This window comes from Amphiura filiformis, chromosome 1 (assembly GCF_039555335.1).
Source record: "Amphiura filiformis chromosome 1, Afil_fr2py, whole genome shotgun sequence".
Lineage (NCBI taxonomy): Eukaryota > Metazoa > Echinodermata > Ophiuroidea > Amphilepidida > Amphiuridae > Amphiura > Amphiura filiformis.
Window position 1 is genome coordinate 72,271,669 of NC_092628.1, and position 22,281 is coordinate 72,293,949.

At 36.9% G+C, this 22,281-nt stretch overlaps 2 protein-coding genes across 2 annotated transcripts in view; one reads left to right on the forward strand and one right to left on the reverse strand.

The window, feature by feature from the left end:
* The window catches only part of LOC140152800 (nodulation protein NolO-like), a 49,775-nt gene extending 32,231 nt beyond the window's left edge, over positions 1 to 17,544 (reverse strand). The window contains exons 1-9 of the mRNA XM_072175302.1: positions 16,953 to 17,544; positions 8,513 to 8,546; positions 7,330 to 7,425; positions 6,606 to 6,656; positions 5,623 to 5,782; positions 4,998 to 5,165; positions 4,568 to 4,690; positions 3,554 to 3,724; positions 2,979 to 3,088 (exon numbers count right to left, since the gene is read on the reverse strand). Of these exons, the coding sequence (XP_072031403.1) occupies positions 2,979 to 3,088; positions 3,554 to 3,724; positions 4,568 to 4,690; positions 4,998 to 5,165; positions 5,623 to 5,782; positions 6,606 to 6,656; positions 7,330 to 7,425; positions 8,513 to 8,546; positions 16,953 to 17,040 (1,001 nt within the window). The 5' untranslated portion in view covers positions 17,041 to 17,544. The remainder of the gene's footprint in view (positions 1 to 2,978; positions 3,089 to 3,553; positions 3,725 to 4,567; positions 4,691 to 4,997; positions 5,166 to 5,622; positions 5,783 to 6,605; positions 6,657 to 7,329; positions 7,426 to 8,512; positions 8,547 to 16,952) is intronic.
* LOC140152793 (uncharacterized) lies at positions 8,615 to 11,584 on the forward strand. The gene is made up of 2 exons (XM_072175289.1): positions 8,615 to 9,462; positions 11,342 to 11,584. The coding sequence occupies exons 1-2, from the start codon at positions 8,740 to 8,742 to the stop codon at positions 11,519 to 11,521; spliced, it is 903 nt and encodes a 300-aa protein (XP_072031390.1). The 5' UTR covers positions 8,615 to 8,739; the 3' UTR covers positions 11,522 to 11,584.
* Positions 17,545 to 22,281: the final 4,737 nt, after the last annotated feature.

Here is a 22,281-nt window from a genome sequence, read left to right on the forward strand (position 1 = left end):
CAAATTATTATGTAAAAGCTATCTACTGCTGATAGCAATTTATTATGTAAAAGCTATCTACTGCTGATAGCAAATTATGTAAAAGCTATCTACTGCTGGTAGCAAATTATGTAAAAGCTATCTACTGATGATAGCAAATTATTATGTAAAAGCTATCTACTGCTGATAGTAAATTGTTATGTAAAAGCTATCTACTGCTGATAGCAAATTATGTAAAAGCTATCTACTGCTGGTAGCAAATTATGTAAAAGCTATCTACTGCTGATAGCAAATTATGTAAAAGATATCTACTGCTGATAGCAAATTATTATGTAAAAGCTATCTACTGCTGATAGCAATTTATTATGTAAAAGCTATCTACTGCTGATAACAAATTATTATGTAAAAGCTATCTACTGCTGATAGCAAATTATTATGTAAAAGCTATCTACTGCTGATAGCAATTTATTATGTAAAAGCTATCTACTGCTGATAGCAAATTATGTAAAAGCTATCTACTGCTGGTAGGAAATTATGTAAAAGCTATCTACTGCTGATAGCAAATTATTATGTAAAAGCTATCTACTGCTGGTAGGAAATTATGTAAAAGCTATCTACTGCTGATAGCAAATTATTATGTAAAAGCTATCTACTGCTGATAGCAAATTGTCATGTAAAAGCTATCTACTGCTGATAGCAAATTATTATGTAAAAGCTATCTACTGCTGATAGCACATTGTTATGTAAAAAGCTATCTACTGCTGATAGCAAATTATTATGTAAAAGCTATCTACTGCTGATAGCAAATTATTATGTAAAAGCTATCTACTGCTGATAGCAAATTATGTAAAAGCTATCTACTGCTGGTAGCAAATTATGTAAAAGCTATCTACTGCTGATAGCAAATTATTATGTAAAAGCTATCTACTGCTGATAGTAAATTGTTATGTAAAAGCTATCTAAAGCTGATAACAAATTATTATGTAAAAGCTATCTACTGCTGATAACAAATTATTATGTAAAAGCTATCTACTGCTGGTAGGAAATTATTATGTAAAAGCTATCTACTGCTGATGGCAATTTATTATGTAAAAGCTATCTACTGCTGATAGCAAATTATGTAAAAGCTATCTACTGCTGGTAGCAAATTATGTAAAAGCTATCTACTGCTGATAGTAAATAAATTGTTATGTAAAAGCTATCTACTGCTGATAGCAAATTATTATGTAAAAGCTATCTACTGCTGATAGCAATTTATTATGTAAAAGCTATCTACTGCTGATAACAAATTATTATTTATAAGCTATCTACCGCTAATAACAAATTATTATGTAAAAGCTATCTACTGCTGATGGCAAATTATTATTTAAAAGCTATCTACTGCTGATAGCAAATTATCATGTAAAAGCTATCTACCGCTGATAGCAAATTATTATGTAAAAGCTATCTACTGCTGATAGCAATTTATTATGTAAAAGCTATCTACTGCTGATAGCAAATTATGTAAAAGCTATCTACTGCTGGTAGGAAATTATGTAAAAGCTATCTACTGCTGATAGCAAATTGTTATTTAAAAGCTATCTACTGCTGATAGCAAATTATTATGCAAAAGCTATCTACTGCTGGTAGGAAATTATGTAAAAGCTATCTACTGCTGATAGCAATTTATTATGTAAAAGCTATCTACTGCTGATAGCAAATTATTATGTAAAAGCTATCTACTGCTGATAGCAAATTATTATGTAAAAGCTATCTACTGCTGATAGCAAATTATTATGTAAAAGCTATCTACTGCTGATAGCAATTTATTATGTAAAAGCTATCTACTGCTGATAGCAATTTATTATGTAAAAGCTATCTACTGCTGATAGCAAATTATGTAAAAGCTATCTACTGCTGGTAGGAAATTATGTAACAGCTATCTACTGCTGATAGTAAATTATTATGTAAAAGCTATCTACTGCTGATAGCAAATTATTATGTAAAAGCTATCTACTGCTGATAGCAAATTATTATGTAAAAGCTATCTACTGCTGATAGCAAATTATTATGTAAAAGCTATCTACTGCTGATGGCAAATTATTATGTAAAAGCTATCTACTGCTGATAGTAAATTGTTATGTAAAAGCTATCTACTGCTGATAGTAAATTATTATGTAAAAGCTATCTACTGCTGATAGTAAATTGTTATGTAAAAGCTATCTACTGCTGGTAGGAAATTATGTAAAAGCTATCTACTGCTGATAGCAAATTTTTATGTAAAAGCTATCTACTGCTGATAACAAATTATTACTTGATAGCTATCTACTGCTGATAGTAAATTATTATATAAAAGCTATCTACTTAGATACCAAATCATTACTTATGTATAATGTGTATTTTTCATTCACGCACAGCTAGTTATGTCAATTAGATATTGCTTCGGCAATGTTTTTATTATTAAATTATCGGTTGCAAGCAACTCATTATAAATGCTATATCTGCTGCATAATTATTAGTCAAAGTATTATTTAAAAGCTATCTACTGCTGATAGCAAAGTATTATTTAAAAGCTATCTATTGCTGATAGCAAATTATTATGTAAAAGCTATCTACTGCTGATAGCAATTTATTATGTAAAAGCTATCTACTGCTGATAGCAAATTGTTATTTAAAAGCTATCTACTGCTGATAGCAAATTGTTATGTAAAAGCTATCTACTGCTGATAGTAAATTGTTATGTAAAAGCTATCTACTGCTGATAGTAAATTATTATGTAAAAGCTATCTACTGCTGATAGCAAATTATTATGTAAAAGCTATCTACTGCTGATGGCAAATTATTATGTAAAAGCTATCTACCGCTGATAGCAAATTATGTAAAAGCTATCTACTGTTGATAGCAAATCATTATGTAAAAGCTATCTACTGCTGATAACAAATTATTATTTGATAGTTATACTGCTGATAGCATATTATTATTTAAAAGTTATCTACTTTAGGTAAATGAATCTTACGTACGGTTCTATTAACCAGCAGGCACCAGCACTAATCCCGCAGTCATTTGGAGCACAAGGGACGTGAACTGGGAGTCCAAACTTCTCGACGACCACTTGGTTAAAGAAAACATTCTAAATAGTCGAAAAAAACAAGAAACAACACATCGTTAATGGCGCATATCATGTACAAATAATTGGACGCAAACATTGATTTAATTCGGCCAAGTTAATTTTGTATGTTTTTTACATCTTCGAGAAAATTATGATGACTTTTGGTGGCGACATTTGAGGTGCCGGTGATGGTGGACTATTGTACTAATCAGGGGCGAATTAAAAGAAAAACAATTTTTGACATTTAAGCATTTTTGCTGGCTTTTGACAATGGGGTTGGAGTAAAAAGACCAGGTGAAGAGACGGTGCAGGTGTGTAAGAAACAGGTCGTTCGTGTTGGTTCTGGAAAAGAAGGAAGAGCAGTTAGGCCGGGGAGAAAGCGGGGTGATGTAGATGATAGGAAAAGGAAGACTATGCGGATCAGGAGGGCAATATTAATGAGGACAGGGAGAAAGAGCTAGGGAGCAGGAGTTATCTAATACTTACCAATGCACAACCTCCAGTAAGCACAATACCATCAATGGCTGGGTTATTAGGGTCAGACAAGTACCTGTCAAGTTGTTCACTAATTTTATTACAATGTTTCTTGGTGAACCAATACTGACTTGTGGCTGCCACGTCACGCGCAACTGACGAATCGTTGATTGGAAACTCATCCTGTACAAAGCCAAAGAGATATTCTAAATGTTGCAGCTGTTATGGATATAGTCTCGGTACCAGCCGGTTTGTGCTAAGTGACGGAGGAGCACACACCGGCTGGTACCGAGACTATTATGGATAGCACCTACCCAATTAGGCCAAAGCCCGTTTTACCCAAAAACACTTTATAATGCACAACATAATACACTACTTAACAAAATTGAATTTTTTATCAAAAAATGGACAATGTTCTTGCATAATCCATACCATCAATGAATACAATGATTTATAATGTTTACATAACCGGCAGTCTTATGTTACACTCAATGTCCTGGTCGACACATGTAAAATCCTGATTCAAATTGTCCAGCGAAGACCACTGTTGACTTGCGTAATATATATCCTTTGTGTACAAAATCCTTGCCCAGATGATAATTTCCTAAACGGTGCTGCTTTAATTACTTAAAGTATATATATCACACTGCAGCCTTTTCCACCATGAATGACTTCAAAATGGAGCAAGACGATTTTAGATGAGTTCGTTACCAATACATTGCTAAAATTCTTCTTCTTTTAAAAGAAGACTTTTGAATAAAGCAACAGACTGCCACAATTTCTTCACAAGATTGGCCTATCCTCTCGAAACATCTTCCATGCATTACACTAGGATCCACAACATGCTCCTCTATCAGGGGCCCTTCTTAAACCCCAATACATTTGTACATTCATTGAATCACCTTTGAAAATTTGGGTACAAAACTTGAGGTCAAATTGTGCACTATGATTATGTAGTTGAGGTTACTAGACTATGCCATTGGGATGAGGCTATTGTGGTCCACAGTATTATTCGATATAACTTACCAATTGTAACCTGTTAAGAAGTGTGTATGATATCTGCTGAGAGAAAAACGCCCCTTTGTAAAGTTCCTCCATGCATTCAAACCATCCTTGTCTCGGTTTTCCGAGAGCCGCGTAGCCCATTTTCTGTTAAAAGAAATGAAGAACTATACAGTATAGGGATGTATAGGGTTCCTTTTATTTTCCACACATGCATGGTTTCCATATATGCCACAAACCCTGCATGACATAAGACGAACAAAAAGACGACTAGACAGACAGACACGGACACACCACGAGACTACAAGAGACGTACAGTAGACGAAAAGAAGGCGAGAGATTCAGACTCAAAGAAAAGGGGGAAAGAAGAGAAGAGGTCGAGAGATATAGACAGAGGGTGAGGGATAGAGAGAGGTGAAAGAGAGCGGATCGTGAGAGGTGAAGCGATACATACCTTTCCGGGAAGCACAAGAAATCTTGCGAAATCTCCGTCACTGACCGCTCCTCCAGTAGGTCCTTCAGGCATAAAGTCGAGGTTATCTTGGTCCCAAAAATTCGGTCCTGTTACTTCTTCTAACATCGTAGCAATTTGTATGAATGTTAATCCATAATGCGTAGAAGGCTACAAAATAATAGGGCCTACAGGTAAATTATCTATCTGAAATCGTTCCTCGTCTATGTTTTGTCAAACTATTATACTCGGTATATTAATTTAGGAGTATTCGTGAAAAGTGATATGCATGCATGCATGGTGATGGGTTAATGGAACTCAAGTATAATTGCAGCCTTTGATGGATCAAAATAAAAGTCACACTTTTGACTTGAACTTGAAATATAAAAGGGAATCTCAGTTTCACGACGAAGTATTTGCTCAAAACAAATCAACAGACAAACAATGTACAAGACAGAAAACCGGAAGAAAAGAAACCTGGTTAATATAATAATATCTTTAGAGGGGCGGGAATCTTAGGAAACTTGATCTCCATGATATGAGCTTTGACGAAGGTGGAAAAGGAGACTTGGCGGGGAAGGGGCCCAAATGGACTCCAGGAGAGAAACCGGTTTAAGGGGTTTCATACCTTCTTAAGTGAGACTAATCCATTCTCACGGGTAGCAGAGAAAGTTTCAAATGCAGTTATATTTCCTGCAGCATCCGAGGAAATAACCAAGGCTGAATTGAACGGAGAACCGTAGAAACCCAAGGATGCATGGCACTTGTGGTGATCGAATTCAACCCATCTATGGATTACGAGAAAAGAAATATTATACAATGAGAAAAAATAAACCAGATTTGCTCTTTGGCTCTTTCCGAGTTTTTGGACATTTTGATCAAAATTTCATGCGGAAAGGTAATAGCAATTACCATGGTTACCGGGGGGGGGGGGGCTAAAAAATTGGCAGCTTTGCTTTTGCCCTAAACTGATAGCGGTGGTTTCGATATTTTTCTGACTGCCCCCCAAAAAAAAAATCGCAAAATCACAAAATTTTACCATATTTGGGCCCAAAACACGGTGTTGTTTGTATTAAAAAGACAAACGCCAGGCATTTATTATCTTTTTAATGCCAGGCATTATTGCTTTATTTGATTTCTTCTGTTATGATTTTAGAGGGGTCGTACCCCTTGCAAACATTTAGAGGGGATGTGCCCCCTCCTTCCATCGCATATGGCTTAAACCCATTTCTATCCACCGACCCCTTCCACTTCCCATCAATGTTGGGTCTTCCAATGGGCACTTCCACAGCAGCAGAAACAAAATATTACATTTCACTGGAAAGAGGAAAGGGAAATGACAAACATCAGGTTAAAAGTGAGCCAACGATTTGTCCTGGATTTGTGGTATGCTGAGGCGAGCAAAATGTGCCACATATGCAGCTGCAACAGGTCTAATGTATACAAGTTATCAATTAGTCTGTTTAACTAATTGATAACTTGACAAGTCAGTCCGGTTTTGACCAGACGATTATAGAACGATTGTCGCATTATAGGCCTAACTTTGATAATAAAACAACCTGTGTATGAACGCTATTATTATTTATGTATAAGACTGAGTGATTGTTCTACCTTTCTGCATCGATCAATGTCTTCATAATATTGAATTGTGCTCTGCCAAACCTGAAAAAACAAGATGCACTCAAAACATTTAGCATATGTTGATCCCATAGCCAGCAGAGTCCTCAATACAAATATTCATGGATAATTTCTCATTAGCCTGATTTTAACTTAATGAAGCCATGCCACGTCAGATCATTTTGACTTCTGTTTGCTATCAGAAAAAAAAAGTTGGCGCAGCAGCAGCAGCAGTGACAAGCATATCCAAACGAGGATATAGGGCCTACCTCCCTGGGATTTATTCGCCAACACGACAGTCTGCACGAATTTTTGTAAACAAATTTGGAGATATGAAGATGGCACTCGCTAGAGTTCTGAAAGCTCAGCCCTCTGTATAGGACTTCTCTTGGGAAAGATTTTAAAAGTCTTACTCATGTTTACCGACCTATAGAGTACCAATTAATTTCAAACCGTACCAAATGGAGATAGTGCGACAAGTTTGGACAATTTGAACGCTTTTAATAATTGGAATTCGGAAGCGAAACTTGACACGGAGGAACTTGCCAACAATTAAGAACTTTCTTCACAGTTCCTTTTGTAAAAAAACGGGACTATTATTGAGGGGGGGGGGCGATTTTTCAACATTGAGCTACTTTAACTCTGATTCATGGCTAGGCTGCTGCCCTGTCCAAACTTCTACAAATGCATTTAAATAAGAAAATGAGTTAATACCAACCAGTTTGAGACACAGACGTCAAAATGTTGAATCCCTGTAAACTCAGTAACGAGAGAAATTGCCTTGCTCCAATCAGAGGTAAAGTTCTTTTTAGATCTGTTAGATTATATAAACATGAAAATTAAACTTGTAACATGTGTGATGGATGTATGAGGATATAGACGTACGTGACTGTAATCCGTATTTTCGCCGCATTCAGCATTGACAAATTACTACCGCATTTATGAGAGCAAATTGTGGGAATAGGTGTGGGGGTCGAAAAAGATGGTTGAGCTAGGGGCATCATAATTTGTACGACGAAGTACCGTAAAAAATCGATAATAAGCATAATGTGCCTATTAACGAGTTGCTCGGACAAGAACGAATTGTTAGGGTAGTTGGGTAAACTTTTTCATTTTTTTCTTTTAATTTTCAAATATGTGTGTTATAGGTAGGCATATTAGTATTAACTAAAAGAAACACCAGGCGGCGGATGACATGATCGAGCCGGCAACTTGTGAAACCGCCCGGCCGTATGGCATTTTCCATATACTCGGTTAGTTTTGTGGGGTTCATTATCGAACCCCAACGGTTTTAGCTTGTATTTATATTATTTATTAACATAGGCCTATTTGTTTGTGATATTTCAAGTGTTTTAAAATGTCAAAATAATCCCATTCAATTACACGGTTGACGATGGAAATTTACTGAATTTAGAGAATGCACGTCGTTCACCACCTGAGAAACACGATGAAAAAGTATAAACAAACTTCCTTAAAAATCGTTTTTGTCCAAGCTACCCGTTTTAGGCACATATGCTTATTATCGAATTTTTACGGTATATCTGCCGATTGCAGCATTTTCGAAATTTCGGTAAAACTCTTCATCAGTTCATATATAGGGCAGAGGACGGTAAAGATATCATCAAATTTCATCAAATATTCTTGGCTTATAAGATGGCCAGCAGGCATTGATATCAGCATCCTCCGCCTTCGAGCTTATGGTCGAGTATAATGCTGAAGAAACTGGTCAAACTTGGAAGCGAAATTGTACATGGTTGCGGCTATGATGATTTAGCCCCTCATATTAAACTATCTATATTATTATTATTATTAATCAACACTTATATGGCGCTCTAACAATGAGCACAGCGCCTTACAAAATATATGAGCAATTTGCATTTAACTTGAAATGATGAACTTACTGTGGTGAACAATAATAGCGAACTCCCGTCATCCCTGTAAAAAAAACCAAAGCCAATATATTAAGCCAGATATTAACTAGCAATAGCTAATAGATACGTATCCTTTGAAACCCGTTGCTTGGTTCAGATTTGTTGATGACACATTCGTCGTCTGGCGACATGGCAAAGACGAACTGGTCAAATTCCTAAGTCATCTCAACAATCAACACAAGTGTATCCAGTTCACAATGGAGATTGAGGAGGCGGGTGGCATACCTTTCCTTGATGTCAAAGTGCAGAGATCAGACACTAGCTTGAGTTTCGCCATATACCGAAAACCCACTCATACTGATCAATATCTTCATTTTAACTCTAGTCACCATATGTCTGCCAAGAACAGTGTTGTCAATACACTGGTTCACAGAGCACTGACTCTGTGTGATGAAGAACATCGAAAAGATGAACTCAAACACATTGAAAAAGCGTTGAACAAGAATGGCTATCCCTCAAACCTCATTCACAAGGCAATCAAGAAACAGACAGGAGAACGATCAGAAGAATTGGTGGACGATGAACACAAAGGCGTTACCTTCATGCCATATATCAAAGGTGTATCAGACAAAATCTGTCGGTTTCTAAACCGATCAGGGGTCAAAACATTCTACTCTAGGTCGGCCAAATTAAGAGACATCCTAAGCCACCCAAAAGATCCTCTGCCCAAGGATCGTGCACCATGTGTGTACTCTATACCTTGCAGTTGTGGTGAGCAATACATAGGCCAAACCAAACGACCACTAAAGGTCAGAATATCTGAACACCGAAGAGCCACAAGACAAAAGAAAGAAGAAGGCTCGGCATTAGCTGAACATGCTTGCAAAGAAGGCCATGAACCTCTGTGGGACGAAACAACAAAACTGGCACAAGTTTCTCACTTGGGGATGAGGTTGACCCGTGAAGCGTTGGAAATCAGAGTTAACTAGAGGCAAATGGTGGTCATAGACCACAAACCTAGCTGGGACATGTTGGTGCTCGGGAGGTGTCTGACCCCTGCAAAATGTTCCCCTGGTCATGATATTTGTTATCACTGAGTTTGAGCCCCATACACCTTACAGATAACCAGAAAATGAAATTATAAGATTTCCCCCAGATAACCTTTGACCTGACCCCTGCAAAGTGTTCCAACATGTTTCCCTGATCATTAAGTTTGTTGTCACCACATTTGAGCCCCGTACCCCTTACAGATGTCCAGGAAATGCATTTCTAAAATTTGACCTCTGCATGACCTTTGACTTGACCCCTGTAAAATGTTCCCCTGGTCATGAGATTGGTTGTCACTGAGTTTAAGCCCTATACCCCTTACAGATGTCCAGATAATGACATTGTAAGATTTTACCCCCTTAATGACCTTTGACCCCAATTCTGTGTGTAATGTATGGGCACTGGGTAAAGCCGATGCACATGTGTAAGTGACATCATTGTGCTATGTAATATGTGGCAGAAGAAGCATTTTGAAGATATTTGGTTATATACCGAAAATGCCCCTTTAATGACCTTTGATCCCAATTCTGTTTGCACCATATGACCACTGGATATAGCCGATACATATGTGCAAGTTACGTAATTGTAGGGTGTAACATGTAGGAGGAGAAGCATTTTGAAGTTTGTTGCCAGAAGAAGAAGAAAGAAAGAGGAATCGGATAGCAAAACAGTACCGACCTTGGGGGGTTTAGCTGGGGCATGTTGGTGTTGTGGAGGTATCTGACCCCTACAAAAAGTTCCAAAAATGCTCCCCTGGTCATGGGGTTTGTTTTCACCAAGTTTGACTCCCGTACTCCTAACAGATGTCCAAAAAATTCAATTCTAAGATTTGACCCCAGATGACCTTTGACCTGACCTATGCATGATGTTCCATAATGTTCCCCTGTTCTTGAGGTTTGTTGTCACCATGTTTGAGCCCAGTACCTCTTACAGATATCCAGAAAATGAAATTCTACGATTTGACCCCAGATGACCTTTGACATGACCCTTGCACAGTGTTCCAAAATGTTCCCCAGGTCAGTAAGTTTGTTGTTGTGGAGTTTGAGCCCCGTACCCCTAACAGATGTCCAGAAAATTCATTTAGAAAATTTGACCTCTACATGACCTTTGACCTGACCCCTGCAAAATGTTCCCCTGGTCATGAGATTTGTTGTCACTGAGTTTGAGCCCCATACCCCTTGCAGATATCCAGAAAATGAAGTTATAAAGATTTGACCCCAGATAACCTTTGACCTGACCCCTGCAAAGTGTTCCAACATGTTCCCCTGATCATTAAGTTTGTTGTCACCAAGTTTGAGCCCCGTACCCCTTACAGATATCCAGGAAATGCGTTTCTAAAATTTGACCTCTGCATGACCTTTGACCTGACCCCGCAAAATGTTCCCTGGTCATGAGATTTATTGTATCGAGTTTGAGCCCCATACTCCTTACAGATGTCCAGATAATGCAATTGTAAGATTTTATCCCTTAATGACCTTTTTGACCCCAATTCTGTGTGCAAGGTATGGGCACTGGGTAAAGCCGATGCACATGTGTAAGTAACGTCATTGTGCTATGTAATATGTGGCAGAAGAAGCATTTTGAAGATATATTTGGTTATATACCGAAAATGCCCTTTTAATGACCTTTGATCCCAATTCTGTTTGCACCATATGGGCACTGGATATAGGCGATACATATGTGCAAGTTACATAATTGTAGGGTGTAACATGTAGGAGGAGAAGCATTTTGAAGTTTGTTGCCAGAAGAAGAAGAAAGAAGAATCGGAGAGCATTACAGTACCTAGCTGGGGGGTGTAAACCCCCCAGCTAGGTAATGAAACTTCTACTATCAATAGAAATGACGGCAAAGACATCAGTCGTATGTGGCGCTCTCTATTTTCAAACAACCAATCACAGAGCCGCTAATCTTATCACATCGTATGTGGCGCTCTCTATTTTCAAACAACCAATCACAGAGCCGCTAATCTGTACCACGTCCGCAATTAAGTGATATAAACGCTCATCGTGCATACAATCAATCAATTGGTCCATGAGTGGCCAAACGGTTCCTGGTAAGCCGCATACTTCTATTACAGTATATGCAGTCTACATGTTCTCTGTTGACAAGGGGCAGTCTTCATTGAACAGCTCTTCCTCAGAGCGAACAAACCTTTAATTTAGCAGATAGGCGAGGTCTGCTTGTTTTCTGTTGACAAGGGCAGTCTTCAGTGAACGGCTCTTTTCAGAGCCACCAAAACTTACAAAATCAGCAGATAGGCGAGATCTGCTTGTTTCTGCTGACAAGGGGCAGTCTTCAGCAAACGGCTCTTTTCAGAGCCACCAAAATTTACAAATTCAGCAGATAGGCGAGATCTGCTTGTTTCTGTAGACAAGGGGCAGTTTTCAGCAAACGGCTCTTTTCAGAGCCACCTAAACCTTTATATTAGCAGATAGGCGAGATCTGCTAGTTCTCTGTAGACAAGGGGCAGTCTTCATTGAACGGCTCTTTTCAGAGCCACCAAAACTTACAAAATCAGCAGATAGGCGAGATATGCTAGTTTCTGTTGACAAGGGGCAGTCTTCAACAAACGGCTCTTTTCAGAGTCATCAGTAGACAAGGGGCGGTCTACATGTCTCATTCTTAGGTACTTTGTCCTGAAGCAGTCAGAGCTACTCCTGACGAAAGCTTGACAGTTCTAAACTTGTCCGACGGCGAACCCGCTAAAACCTACTAATTGTTAGCAATAGCTGTTTGAACGAGCCAAGAGTATGATGGATTGGACTTCTCTCTGTTTCTTGACTTTCTCTTCCCGTTCCCCTAATTAAAATTTCTATTCCCGGATTCTTTCTCGCTACCTTCTCATCTGTTGCGCTGCTCTTCTCTGCCTGTTTCTCTCCCAGTCTCCCTCTCCTGTCCTATTTTATACTCCTACTTCCGCTTTCCTTCCTCATAAGCTCAGCTCTCGTATCATCTTCTCTTTTCTTTCCCTCATGTCTACGTCTCCTTCTTTGCGGCCTACATTTTCCCTCTGTTCGAGCTCTCTTACAGACTGTGACAGACAGACAGACAGAAAAAACAGCAAAAGGAGCTAAAAGGTTCCTATATTATAGCCCCAATAGGGGTTCTAAAGACGCCTTTAGAGAATCTTTAAATGTACACCCTAAAGAACCAATGTAGCACCCGTTTTTATTTTCAAGCTAAAAAGAAACGGATCTTAATTTGTTTGAATTAAATAAAAAAAGACGTAATATTTCGAGGCTCCCCTGACATGTGAATCTGCAGCATATTTTGGGCAAACTCCTTTTAGGTAAAAAATAAAAATCAACATTTCAATATATTTACACTGTGAATCTGATGTGATTTGGCTCTAAATATCCAACTGTAACACTTTTAAACATATAAATACTTTTTAAACACGTTAAAGTGTTTAGGAATAACTGAAAATATTATTTTCTATATTTTAATGAAATGATTGGTATTTTTGGAAACCAATATTCCTAAAACATCACAAATCCAAACTGAAATCAACAATGTCGCTCTTTGAATTAGTATTTTAACGCATCCAAACACTTATACCACATTCTAAACACCATGTTTAGCGTTTATATTAGCCTATATATGTTTAGACATCAAACATCAACCCGTATATAATCTAATTTATCTAAACAGGTTATATACAGGAAATATGTCGATTAGCTAAACGGTAGAGCTGTAACACTTTTTAAACACTAGGCGTTTAGGATGCGTGAGATACAAATTGAAATACTTGTAAACCAAAAGGAAGGTGTTGATTTTATTTTGGACTTGTGATGTGTTGGAGAATATGCTTCAAAATATGAAACTTTTTTTTTCTGAAAAGGGTATAATAATATAGCTGCTAATTCAAAGACGTCTCTGATATCAAAGACGGGTCAGTGATTTCACATACGGGGTCTGTGATATCACATACGTCGTGCTTTTTTTACAGTTTGGCACTAGATGCAGCACATCGGAAAGAAGGTGACTGTTTCGGAATATGCTTTCCTATGTTTAGCAAATATCTGCCTGTGCAAACATCATATCTATCTGTGCAAATTCTGACAAATGGTCCCAGAAAACACTTAGATTGGCAAAATCGAGCCATATCCAACGTTTTGAAGTAACAAAAAATCCCAAGTCATGGGGGGAGTGAATATTTTGGCAAGGCAAAAAAAGGAGGGAACAATGAATTTTTGGCCAGTCAACGAAGGGGGAGGGGAGCGATTTTTGGCACGCATTGTGGCGGCAAGTTTTCAAAAATATATTCGAAAATGGTAGGCCCCTACGTAAACGTTCAAGCCTAACCTCGTGGCCTGACTCTTGAACATGTGCATGGGATGAATTCGGAGAAATATGGACACTTGTACATGTATTTTATTGATAGGGGTAGGGTTATGTTATGATTAGGTGGCTCAAAATATATCAACAAATTACGGTAAACCAGGCGCGTGCCCACTGCCCAGGGAGTGGGGCTTTGGGGCCTGCAGCCCCGGGTCTTAAAAAAATGAGGGAGGGAGAGGAAGGGGAGTGACAGAGCAATGGCATAGCCAGGCCAGTGTATTTTGGAGGGGGTGTGCTGGTTTTGAAAAGTGGTTCTTATTTTTCCAGGGGGCGATTTTGTAAAAAGTGGACCTTCGTCACAAACTTTGGACCTTTTTTTGACTAAAAAAGCATAAAAAACATATTTTTTTGCTCGCTACGGTCGCAAATTAGGATTTTTTGAGGACTTTTGCCCCACCGCACGGCGCCACTCTGCGTACGGGCCTGGGCATAGCCAGTGGGGCAGTATAGTGCCCCCTAAAAAAAAATTGAAGGGCGGAAAAGGGAGGGAAAAGGAAAATGTCTACTTTTTCGGTCTGATTTCCCAAAATTTGAAAGAAATATCCTGACAACTGAAAACATATATAAAATAATTGCCAATACCGGGACGAAAATGTTACAAAAATCAGGACAAAATATTAGCAAAACTGGGTTGAAAATTTTGTTTTGCCACAGCCACCCAGGCTCATTTCAATATCCGGGGATTTTTAGGCAAACGAAAGGGGGAAAGTGGAAAGAAAACAAGGAAGAAAACAAGAAGAAACGAGGAAGAGTACATTCTGAGTCATTTAGGGCCGTTACGACCATTAGGCCAGGTAAGGCGGTCGCCTAGGGCGGCAAACGCAGAGGGCGCAAAAAAGGCGAAAAAAAAAAAGTAGGAATGGAGAAAGAAAGGGGAGAAAAAATGAGGGCTGATAAAAAGAAAAAATGTGAGCAAATAAAAATGGGACGAAAAGAGAAACAGAAAACAGGGCGGAAAAGGAAAAGGGGGACCTGAGAAAAAGAAAAGAAACGGGGCAGAGAAAAGGAAAAGAAGACACGGGCGGAGAAAAAGAAAGAAGAAACGGGTGGAGAAAAGGAAGATGAAAATGGGCGGTGAAAAAACAGAAGGAAAAAAGGAAAACAGAAGAGAGGAGAAAAGAAACCACTAAGTGTCGAAGAAGAACGAAAAGTGGGATAAAAAGTACAGAAAAGAGGGAAAACCGTAGGTGTAGATCCCGGGGTAAATTCCAGGGGGTTGGTCCATACAATAGCCTCCCCCCCCAATGTTGACGATTGTATGTGGGTTTCTGACAAATATTAACCGTTGACCATTTTGTCCAAAAGTGCAATTTTTGTTGCGCTTCGCGCGAATTTAATCCTTTTTTGCACCACATTTAAACAGTGTAGCTTCAAAATGGCAAAATTCTTCGCGCGCATTGGTACCATAAACTTATTATGTCGCCAAAGTTGCTGAATTTACTTAAAGACTTTTTTCCCAACCCCGTCCCTCCAAAAAATGACAAAAAGAAATCTACGCTACTGAGAAAAACGGTCGTGGGCAGTACGGTATACAAATGATCAAAACTGATGAGTTTTCAAGGGGTAACCCTTTAACACTTTTTGGTATGCTTTGGTGGGGCGGCAGAGAGAGGCTTTGTGTAGGGCGGCAAAATCCCTAGAAACGGCCCTGGTCAGTCATTGCGCATCATAATTATGTTCATGCTTGAAATTTGTGACACGGAAGTCGCATCCACTGGAAATCCATTCTAAAATACATATTATGCATTATCATGGTTATATGGCCTATCGGCTATGCTTAATCAGGATGGTCGGAAAAATAAGTTAATAATAGGGGCCTAATGCAAAATTTTAGTTTGAGGATAATATCCCCTCACAAGTCGGGTCCGTTGAAATCTGTTATGCCCAAAATAATACGAATAATAAGTGTAAACTTTTACACCAAATGACTTTATTGTACCTTTCACAACTTTTTGAAAATAATTCTCCAACTTCTGAGGGAGCACATCCCCCTCAGGCACCCTTCTCCGTCAAAAAAGAAAGGCTAACTTGCATTTATCCATATAGGCCTAATTGAGCAGGTTCATACCCATGCAGAAGTCAGGTCCGCAGGAAATTTGTTAGGAATTATAGGCCTATCTTTCATAGATATAATGACTATAGGCCTATTAATAGCACATCAAGCAAAACAGAAAAGCCTAAAGTTAGGCTGAATTGGAGGAATTACTGAGCACGAGTGTTCATATAGGCCTAAAACTAAAATTCGCGGCTCAGTTGGAAATCTGTAAAAAAATATATGCTCCGAATATAACCAATGAACAGTTTTGATGTGTCCGGAGAATTGAAGGTCTGCAAAATGTCGTCGAGGGAGCAAAGTTATTCTGCAGCATTTAAGCTCAATTATGAAAAAGAGCAACATTTTTTTTAGCATTCTCCGATTCTCACGTTCACTAGAAAGAGTGTATCCTGAGCCCACGATTTAATTCATAAATTGATAGTAAAATTAGCAGGAGCTAGCAGGCACTTGGGCTAGCTACAACCCTGATCATGCTGATTAGGCCTATTCGCAATGATGATTCCCGTTGCGCCAGTTCACGTTCACAATAGTGTTTGCGGCTGGGTTTTGAGACTAGGGAGTATGTGATTTATGAGACGTCTTTGAATTATGATACTGGCAGGTGACTCGGCACTGAAGAGTCTTTGATATCAGAGACGTCTTTGAATTAGCAGTGCCCCGAACTGTAATAACAAGTTGGCTACTAACGCATAACTTGTTGAAAAGTATTAATTTAAAGGAGTTAAAGTGTACGTAACACTTTTCAAACACTGCTAAGTGTTCATCACAGTTAGGATATAGGTACACTAAATCAACAATTTTAAACACCACATTATTGACATTAAAACACACAAACACTCATAACACCTAACAATAAATACATCAAATTATTTAGATATTTAAAATATACACATTTGCTTCAAGAACTTCTATGAACTAAATATCTAGAGTTTTTCAATAAATATTTAGTTCATAGACAGGGTTGTTTAGCCCGGGGTTGTTTAGTTCCAGGGTTTAGTTCTCAAATCAACGGGTGTCTATACTTACTTTCCAATTCCAGAACCACCTTGATTTCTCCGTCCACAGATACAGCAACATTGGAATCGTGTGACGAAAACAAACCTATGACTTTCATTTTCTTCTTGATATAGGCCTACTTTTGTTCAACACTGGCGTACATGCAGTCACTTAATATTTTATAATACGATGATAGCTGATGATGAACTTAAATATCGGTGTTTTTCTAATCACATGAAGTCTCTTTCACTCTGCCACGCGAACTACAGTTGCATTTGTATTTATCAGCTCGATATAGGCATACACTGTAATAAGCTCTGGTCATGTAGGTATAGATATACCGTTTGTACATGTAGGCCTACAATAGTGCATGTAATCTAAATGAATTTATAAAAGTGGGTTCGAAAATCTTTCAAGCGGTTCATTCCTTTCAAGAAATCCTTGGGTATGACATGGATGAAAGAATATGAAACGCATTGTATACTGCAGATTAATAAATTCATGAAGGTGCCTGTTGGGTGCCTGTGAAGGTACTAACATGGGTACTATACCTATAGTACCTTCTTGTCTCTACAACCTACATGCTTCATGATCAATTGTGTTGTGAGCCACAATTGTCACCGAGGTCATGGTCACACAAGCAACAGAATTACTTCACGCTCGGCTGACCGTTTCTAAGCTTCTTCTTCATTTTTCTTTTGATTAGTCGGTAAATTAAAGTGCAGGCTAGCTATGTGCATATCACACCAACTGAAATGACCTGGCTGGTGATTCGCATGAAGATTTAGTGACCTGAGAAATACTTTGTTGCGTTGACTTTGAAGGCTTCCACTGTCTTCCATCAGCTATTGTTTTTAAAGAAGTTCTTGTTGGCCCGGTGCTGCGTGCAAAACCACATACCTTTGCAAAATATGATATTTTGCATATGCAAAATTACATACTTTCCAAAAGTATGTAGTTTTGCATATGCAAAACTACATACTTCGACAAAATATGTAGTTTTGCATATGCAAAATATCATACTTTACGGTCACTATGAAAAAATACAAGTTTTGCTGGGAAACCCCGTGCAGTTCGTGTTTGTGAATAAGGGCGCATGTCACAATGATTGGTAACTTATATTTTAAAAGGCAAAATATAGCGGACTGTGTATGTAACAAATGAATTAGCAATATCTGTATCTGTCTCCACAATCCTAAAGTATTAGGCTACATACAATATAAATTATTCTTTGAAAGTAGAGAATATTAGAACAGTGACCATCCTGGATCCACTAAAGCGAACAACACATAGGGCCTACACGGCCTTGACCTGCAGTTGTCTAAATTCTGAGGGATTTGCATGCTGGTCAGGTAGAAGATAAATAACAGAGTGACCTTCAGCTTCTCCGTGTTTGGTCAGACCTACCGTATAGGCGTAGGCTATATACATGGGGTGTATCCTACATAAATTAGTGTTCTTGTTCAAACCTGAGACTAGTATACCTCAGGTTCAAACACATGTTTCACACTTAAGTGTACGCTGCATGACTGTATGTTTCTGTTTTCAGGGATGATTATAAATGTCTAATAAATGATGAGGGACATTAATTTGGTGGTATGCACCCTTACAACACACATCGCGCGGTGTTTCTTTATGCAAAATAAAAGTTATGCAAAACATCATACTTTGTTAGTATGTAGATATGAATGCTATACCGGTATTCAATAAATTTCTGTTAATGGACCCTGATATTCAGGCGCGTAGCAAGGCGTATAAAGGTGGTCTCAAAGTGTTCTGCTTGGAACAACATTTTAAACAAAGAATAGTTTGCTATATCTCAGGTATTTTGTTACCTGTGTAACATCACAAAATAGGACAAGATTAACATAATTCAATGGGCTTTGAATTTATTTCCCTGTTACCCAGATATATGGCAAACTATTCTTCGGTTAATTTTTAAGCAGAACAATTTGAGACATTTGATCTTTAGGCCTATGTCTATATAATAACTCAAGAACTATAATACATCGGATATAGGTCAAACTATACTTTTTTGAATCCTATAAATGAGAGGAATATAATTAGATAATTTTTATCCATGTAACGGTAGAGATTTTTAGGGTGATTTTCTTTTTGTTCAACTTTGGATCCAGGGGCTTACTCGGGCGATAATAAATGTCCAATCCCGTTACACAAAATAAAATACACACAGATGGAAACTTGAAGATATATACGCTGTTATGCTCCGGCTTTAATATAATATAATATGATGATACGCAGAAACAATATTCTTGAAGAAGATGGATGCAATTAATAATAGTAATAATATGATATGAAGATTAAGTTGTTGATGTTGACCAGTTGGAAGCTAAGATGGAAGATTTGATGTTAATCAGTTGAATGCTCGGATGGAAGAGAGGTAAAATTATCTAAGACAAGTTCATATGGGAAAAACACTTGAAAACCAACTTAAGTACCATCTCTGCAACAGCATAAATAATAACCTTAACTAAGCATTTACTTAATACAAATCTTAACAATACATAACCTGATAAAGAGATAAAACTTTCTCATGAATATTCATAAGTAGGTCACCTACACTCAATCTCAAGCTAAAACATAAGTGGCCATAAATTCCATCACACTTAACTAATTGGGATGACAATACACACTCATATAAAAGGGATCAATAGCTAAAGTGCTCTTAAAACTTCTATGAATGGAAGACAGTAAACAATGAAGACATAAACATTTAAAGTACTCATAAACTTGAGAATCAAAGGATGCAGCATGTTCATGATCAATGGGGTAAATGACCTTTTCAAATGAAAGATAAACCATGATCTATTAAAAACAGTTTTGACAATGATGATTATGATGGAAAATAAGTTAACTTGATGATGATCCTGATCGATTAATTACAGTCATACAACAGATAGAAATATAATTTGATATGAAACCAAAAACCTACATTAATTAAGAATGACACAATCAAAATAAACAAAATAATAAACATGGTAAATAATGATATTACCTTAAGTTCTAACATTTCAAACCCTACACTTATTATTAAGACCAACGATTCTGATGCCGGTTACATTCACCCCTGCTGCAAAGAAAATGACGTCTCGGCATTTTACATGAAATTTGGAAAATGATAATTTGAAGAATGTTGCAAATTTCAACAAAAACATAATGATCAAATACTTAAGCGATATAATTACTATCTCTTTTCAATTTAAGTGTATTATGACCTGCTAATTTGGTATGAAATCCAAAAGGTACACTTTGCTGTAAATAATACCAAACAATACAAAAGAATCAATAACCATACTTCACTTTTATGACTTTCATGACCACTTCCAAATCTGACTTACAAAATCAAAAGTACTTTTCATGATAAACCAATTAACACTTTGGAAGATACAAAACTTCACAATGTTATGAATGCAATGACTCATTTTGAATTAAGCATGATATTAAAACAAGATTAATTTGGAAGAAAATACAGGCCTACATCAATGTAGAATACATTTTTGATATTCTACTTTTAATTTAGTCATGTGAAAATGACACAGATCAAAAATAAACAAGTGAATAACTTTGCATGAATACGAATACGATGGAAAACAAAATTATAAGATGACAAGATAATGAACTTAATGAACTTAAGTTTGAGGATACATAATTAACTAATCATTAATATTCCTGACATTGAAATCAAGAACAAAATAGAAAACATGATTGATGGTTCTACAAATAATTCTTTCATGTAGATGACATATCAATAAAATCAATATCATGATGATGAATGAGACATGATATCATAAAATAATAAAACATTTGCTGAGTAGCTATTTGGAAAAATGTGATGACATGTTGCGCAAATTAAGATCATCTTTTTCCTGTGATCTACATGCCAAAAACATAATTAATAAAATATAGGTTTAATTTACAAAACCTACACTACTCAAACAAAATAGTGAACCAAATAGGTCCTTAAATATAACTTCTTCAAACAATCCTAGCAAACCATAATCTTTATAATATGATTATTGAACACAATGATAGAACACAATGTTAAAGTTCATAACTTAGATCATATCAAATGACATGTTTACAAAAAAATAAATTATGAGATAAATTGGTTGGCAAATTACTCAAGATGGTATCATGATGGAAATGAAAAATACCTTTGTTTAAATAACTGATGCCAAATACAAATATTCAGATGATTTGATGATAATTTTGGATTGACAATTGCATGCAAATTGGATCACTTTTGGTAATGATCTAAAATATGCCAAAACACAAAATACCACAACAATAGGTTTAATTTGGAAACCTGTTCAAATCAATTAATAAAACATCAGTTTGCATAATGAAAATCAATAAACATGTAAAACAACAGGAGAATATCAAAATTTCTGTTTTGAAGAGAAATTGGATGTGAGCACTTATTATGCTCAACTTAAGTCCTTTGGCCTACATAAAACATGGAGTGAAATAAAATAATGAAGTAAACAATGGCTTCAAACTCAAAGCAATAACATGATTAATAAAATGCCATGACATACTCAGATTTTTTATGAGCAAAAATAATAGAATCACAAAAGAGGAACGCAACTCTTAATTTGAAAGAGGAACTAAGTTTGAATAAGTGCACGTCTTCAAACTTACTCTTTGCAAAACTATAAATAAACATGATAAACACCTTTAAATAATCATTTAAGAATTTAAGTTGTACACAAAGAAGACAACAAACTTAATCATGATCATAAAATGAAGCATTTAGAACTATTATTTGACAAACATAATATAAAGTTACTCAGATGGGGGTGACAGCTACATTCAACTCTGCTGCGAGGAAATGGCGTCCTCGACATTTATATAATGACACTTTAGAACATGATGAAAATAATGTTTGAACTTTGATGTAGATTTTAGGAACAAACACTACATATGATATTTTGATAGAGTCAGTACAGTCTTTGATAGATATTGTTCAGATGACAAAAATATGTAGATCGCAAAATAATTTGAAATTTAAATGTTGTATGATAATGTCATTTGAAGTGGTTTTTTCAAAAGTCAGTTTACTTTTGTTGTTCTGCTGCTCGCTGGTAATATATCTTCCATCTCCGATAGCAATTGTATAATGTAGTGGCGATGAGCTCTTGTTCCTTACTAATGTAAAATAGGTGACATAATTTATCAAGCAAATGTCCATATTGTTCCAAGTTAGTATGTTGATGGTTGCAGAAGATCTTAGTTGCGTTGGTGCTTGTTGCATTGGCAATTTCAGAGTCCGAATAAAGGATGGCAGAATCATCAGAATATAAACTGCGATATGAGGGGTGAGAGTTGATGGCTACAT

What these genes read in the sequence shown, in the direction of transcription:
- LOC140152793 (XM_072175289.1), top strand. Translation starts at nt 8,740, where the DNA reads ATGGAGATTGAGGAGGCGGGTGGCATACCTTTCCTTGATGTCAAAGTG. An exon ending in GTGAAGCGTTGGAAATCAGA is followed by an intron (nt 9,463 to 11,341) that starts GTTAACTAGAGG and finishes CCCCCCAGCTAG; the next exon opens with GTAATGAAACTTCTACTATC.